Source organism: Asparagus officinalis, chromosome 6, assembly GCF_001876935.1.
Source record: "Asparagus officinalis chromosome 6, Aspof.V1, whole genome shotgun sequence".
Classification (NCBI taxonomy): domain Eukaryota; kingdom Viridiplantae; phylum Streptophyta; class Magnoliopsida; order Asparagales; family Asparagaceae; genus Asparagus; species Asparagus officinalis.
In genome coordinates, this window is record NC_033799.1 from 40862813 (window position 1) to 40868926 (window position 6114).

The 6114-nt window shown below is 35.2% G+C and overlaps 1 protein-coding gene across 1 annotated transcript; it reads right to left on the minus strand.

Annotated features, from left to right (window-relative positions):
• LOC109846088 lies at positions 3870–5636 on the minus strand. Its single transcript, XM_020415312.1, has 2 exons — positions 4791–5636; positions 3870–4706 (listed from the first exon to the last, which is right to left on the minus strand). The coding sequence occupies exons 1-2, from the start codon at positions 5634–5636 to the stop codon at positions 3870–3872; spliced, it is 1683 nt and encodes a 560-aa protein (XP_020270901.1).

Genomic DNA, 6114 nt, shown 5'->3' on the forward strand with positions numbered 1-6114 from the left:
ATAGTGGTGATTTTGGATTATTTCCATTCAATCTTCATGGATTATTTTCATTCAATGTTATGTGCTTGAGTTTAGTGGTTGATAGATATGAATATCTGTAATGAATTGATGCACTGATTGAACTGAAGAAGTTTTGATGGTAGGTTGTGGTAACTACAACCTATTGGTCCATATTATGTTTCGTGTGTCTAATTATCCACCTCGACAAGGGGTCCTCGTTCAATTTTCCAGCTTTCGATAAAGTATAACACTTTATGGGAAAGCATAGCAGTTTATTGATGAAGTGTAGCAACTTATGGTAAAGTATAACACCACAAGGCAATAATATAGCACCTTATCGATAAAGTATAGCACCTTATGGTCTCTGAAAATTCAGTAACATATCGCGTTGTGATAAACCAAATAAGTTTTGTTAGGGCCATGCAAACACTCGATGACCTACGTTATGTGTCGCGTGACCAATTATCCACCTCGACGAGGGGTCCTCGCTCAATTTTGAAGCTTTTAGCAAAGTATAGCACTTTATGGGAAAGTATAGCACCTTATGGCCAAAGTATAGCACTATATGGCAAAGTATAGTACTTTATTGGCAAAGTATAGCACCCTATTGGCAAAGTATAGCACAATATGCTCTCTGGAATCTCTGCACCTTAAGTTGTCTAAAACCAAATCAGTTTTTTTACTGCAACGCAAACACTCGATGACCTACGTTACGTGTTTATTGACCAATCATCCACCGTGACGGGGGGTCCTCGCTCAATTTTGAAGCTTTTGGCAAAATATAGCACTTTATAGGAAAGTATAGCACCTTATGGCCAAAGTATAACACTATATGACAAAGTATAGCATTTTATTGGCAAAGTATAGCACCTTATTGACAAAGTATAGCACCATATGATCTCTGAAAATTCTACACCTTAAGTTGTCTAAAACCAAATCAGTTTTTTTCACCGCAACGCAAACACTCGATGACCTACGTTACGTGTTTATTGACCAATCATCCACCGCTACGGGGGGTCCTCGCGTAATTTTGAAGCTTTTGGCAAAGTATAGCACTTTATGGGAAAGTATAGCATATTATGGCCGAAGTATAGCACTATATGGCAAAGTATAGCACTTTATTGGTAAAGTATAGCACCTTATTAGCAAAGTATAACACCTTATGCTCTATGGAAATTCTGCACCTTAAGTTGTCTAAAACCAAATCAATTTTTTTCACCGCAATACAAATACTCGATGATCTACGTTACGTATTTATTGACCAATCATCCACCGCGATGGGGGTCCTCGCGTAATTTTGAAGCTTTTTGCAAAGTATAACACTTTATGGGAAAGTATAGCACCTTATGGCCAAAGTATAGCACTATATGGAAAAGTATAGCACTTTATTGGCAAAGTATAGAACCTTATTAGCAAAGTATAGCACCTTATGCTCTCTGAAAATTCTGCACCTTAGGTTGTCTAAAATTAGTTTTTTTCACTGCAACACAAACACTCAATGACCTACGTTATGTGTTTATTGACCAATCATCCACCGCGACGGGGGTCCTCGCGTAATTTTGAAGCTTTTGGTAAAGTATAGCACTTTATGGTAAAGTATAGCACCTTATGGCCAAAGTATAGTACTATATAGCAAAGTATAGCACTTTATTGACAAAGTATAGCACCTTATTGGCAAAGTATAGCACCTTATGCTCTCTGGAAATTCTGCACCTTAAGTTGTCTAAAACCAAATTAGTTTTTTTATCACAACGCAAACACTCGATGACCTACGTTACGTGTTTATTGACCAATCATCCACCGCGACGGGGGTCCTCGCGTAATTTTGAAGCTTTTGGCAAAGTATAGCACTTTATGGTAAAGTATAGCAAATTATGGCCAAAGTATAGTACTATATAGCAAAGTATAGCACTTTATTGTCAAAGTATAGCACCTTATTGGCAAAGTATAGCACCTTATGCTCTCTGAAAATTCTGCACCTTAAGTTGTCAAAGTATAGCACCTTATGCTCTCTGAAAATTCTGCACCTTAAGTTGTCTAAAACCAAATCAGTTTTTTTACCGCAACGCAAACACTCGATGACTGAAAATTCTGCACCTTAAGTTGTCTAAAACCAAATCAGTTTTTTTACCGCAACGCAAACACTCGATGACCTACGTTACGTGTTTATTGACCAATCATCCACCGCGGCGGGGGTCCTCGCGCAATTTTGAAGCTTTTGACAAAATATAGCACTTTATGGGAAAGTATAGTACCTTATGGCTAAAGTATAGCACTATATTACAAAGTATGGCACTTTATTGGTAAAGTATAGCACCTTATTGGCAAAGTATATCACCTTATGCTCTCTGGAAATTCTGCACCTTAAGTTGTCTAAAACCAAATTAGTTTTTTTCAACGCAACGCAAACACTCGATGATCTACGTTATGTGTTTATTGACCAATCATCCACCGCGACGGGGGGTCCTCGCGCAATTTTGAAGCTTTTGGCAAAGTAAAGCATTTTATGGGAAAGTATATCACCTTATGGCCAAAGTATAGCACTATATGGCAAAGTATAGCACTTTATTGGTAAAGTATAGCATCTTATTGGCAAAGTATAGCACCTTATGATCTCTGGAAATTCTGCACCTTAAGTTGTCTAAAACCAAATCAGTTTTTTTCACCGCAACGCAAACACTCGATGACCTACGTTACGCGTTTATTGACCAATCATCCACCGTGACGGGGGTCCTTGCGTAATTTTGAAGCTTTTGGCAAAGTATAGCACTTTATGGGAAAGTATAGCACCTTATGGCCAAAGTATAGCACTTTATGGGAAATTATAGCACCTTATAGCCAAAGTATAGCACTATATGACAAAGTATAGCACTTTATTGGCAGATTATAGCACCGTATTAGCAAAGTATAGCACCTTATGCTCTCTGAAAATTCTGTACCTTAAGTTATCTAAAACCAAATCAGTTTTTTTCACCGTAACGCAAACACTCGATGACCTACGTTACGTGTTTATTGACCAATCATCCTGTAAGGACCATGAATTTTTGATACTAGTTAAAATAATTCTCTGGTATTTTAAAATATATAATTACTATTTTTAAAAGAGTATTTATATTTTTATTTGAATTTCTACAATTTTTTATGATTTAAAAATCTAAGTTTTATATTTATTTAAATGATATTAATATTTATAAATTTATTTTATACAGTAAATATTTTCGGAATTTATCCGTTGTGTTACCGATACTATTACGTATTATTTTGAATAATATGTGGTATTATTATTATTATTACGTATATTTTTATATAATACGTTGTATTATTAATTACATATTATTTGGTATAATTTGTTGTATTATTTCTACTGTTATGTATTACCTGTCGTATTAGTACAACTGGTACGTTTTATTATATAGATAATTATTCCATAATTATTTGATTTTAAATATAAGTAAATATATTATTATTATTATTATTTATTCTCGTTTAATTGTACAATATGTGAATATTTCGACTATTTCATATCAACTGTTGTAAAAGCACAACATGTACGTTTTTAATTGTAGATAATTATTATGTAATTAGTTTAATTTTTAAGTATTCAAAAGTATTTATTTTAATTATTTTAACCTAAACCCTAACCCTAATTACAATTATATATATATATGTATATGTTTTCTTTTCTTTTTTTTGTAAATGAAAGATTTTATTCATCACCAAATGTAAAAATGAATGTACATCAAGAATCTCATCATATGTATGAGATATCAAAACTGACATTAAGAGTTCAAAGAAAATAGAACTCAATCAAAAACTTAGCAACTAACAGCAACTGAGTAAAACCTGCTAATTGCTCTCTTCAATGACTATCATAGTGAAATGATCCATTCTTCGTCTTCTGCCTTAAAAGAGCCATTGAGAACAAAAGAATAAATGCTGAATTTGATATCTTTAAAAAGCTGATCAGCTGGCCTTGCTTTCTGCCTGAAAATCCTGAAATTCCTTTCTCTCCATATACTATAAACTGCTGTAGTTAGAGCCATCCTTTTAATCCTTTGCTTGAAACCATTCCCCTTCAGTCTATCACAGTACCAAATCACAATCTGATTCCAATCACCGGACTGCCATTTGAAACTGAGCCAATCCATAATTTTTAGCCACACTTCTCTTGAATAGCAGCACTCAAAGAAAAGATGGTTTCTGTTTTCAGAACCAGTACACAGACAACAATTGTTAGAGTTCATTAATCCCCTCTTAATCAGTCTGTCGATAGTAAGCAATCTATCTTGGATTGCTAACCAACAGATAAAAGAGTGACTGGGGAAGTTTGTAGTCTCCCAAACTGTTCTATGCCATGGCACAACTAAAGAATTAGGGGAGAGAGCATTGTACAATGCTGAAATCTGGATTCTAGAATTTTCAGAGCAAGATTGAATGAGCAGCAACAAGTTATTTAGACCTCCACAAAAGCTAACAGCTTTGTCTCTGATTTTCAAAATTTTCTTCCACATCCATGAGTCCCAGTTTTTAGCCTGAACATGCCATATATCATCATTTCTTAAGTATGCACTGTGTATCCATTTGATCCATAGACTCTCTTTATTAACATGGATATGCCACATTAACCTCAGCATAGTTGCCATATTCCAAATTGTTGCTGAGTAGATGCCAAGACCCCCATGCCTTTTACTCAAACAGGCTTTATCCTAAGAAACCAGAGGAATTTTATGTTTTTTATCTGTTTTGCCCCATAGAAAGTTCCTGCACATTTGATCAATCTTCTGCAATACTCTAACAGGAAGAATATAATTTGAAGTCCAATATATCTGGATGCCAAGTATAGCACTCTTAATAATTTGTAATCTGCCAGCAAAAGACAGAGCTCTATTTTTCAGACAAGCTTGTAATTGATCTGAGATTTTGTTTAAAAGAGGAGAACAATCAGTATATGATAATCGTTTGGATATCAAAGGAACCCCCAAGTATTTGATGGGCAGTGCACCCTCTGTGAAGTTCAGGAGATTACTAATCAAGCTTTTGGTATGTTCATCAACACCACTGTAAAATATTTTACATTTTTCTGGATTTGCAACCAGACCTGAAACCTCACTAAACTCCTTGAAGCAGTTGAAAAAAAGATTAACAGAATGAATGTCACCCTTAGAAAAGAGGAGGAGATCATCTGCAAATATTAGATGAGTGATTTTTAACTCACCACACCTAGGATGAAATTTAAAAGATCTGTCCTCTTTAAGCATGTCTAATTTTCTTGACAGGAACTCCATACCCAGTGTAAACAAATAGGGAGAGATAGGATCACCTTGTCTCAAACCCCTTTCTCCTTTGAAATAACCATGTAGTGTGCCATTTAAAGAAATAGAGTATTTTGGGGATGTAATACACACCATGATCCAGTTTGTAAAGATATCAGGGAACCCCAGACCAGTAAGCATATCTCTAAGAAAATTCCAACTTATAGTATCGAAAGCCTTCTTGATATCTATACTCATCATGATCCTGGGTGAATTGTGCTTCCTGCCATAGCTCCTCACAATCTCATGAGCCATCAAGATATTACTTGATATTTGCCTTCCTTTAACAAAGGCACTTTGAGCCTCATTAATCAAAAATCCCATCACTGTCTTTATCCTGTTAGCTAGAATTTTCGAAATGATCTTATATAGACAGTTACAACAAGCAATAGGTCTGAAATCAGAAGGAGTCTTTGGACATTTCACTTTAGGAATTAGAGATATGGAAGTTGAGTTTATCATACCAAGCAGTTTCCTAAAGGATTATTTTTTTAATGTGTGATTCTCATTTTAATTATGTGATATGTCATGATATCGTTACGCATGATTGGTTGTACTTATTGTTTCCTGTTGTGTTTGAGAACCCCTAGCAGTTCATGACTTAGTGGCCTCGTGCGTCATGAACAGACTTAGTGACATGTGTGGGTGTGTTGACTGAGTTTAGGTGGTGAACCCGAGTTTTAATGAGGATTATGGTTGATTTAGAAAAACGAGAAGAGTTGGGATGGGGAAGTTAATGTTCATGTGATCGGATAAGGCTGTTGATGTATCTTCCAGGCCTCCCCATGATCCAGTGTAGCTT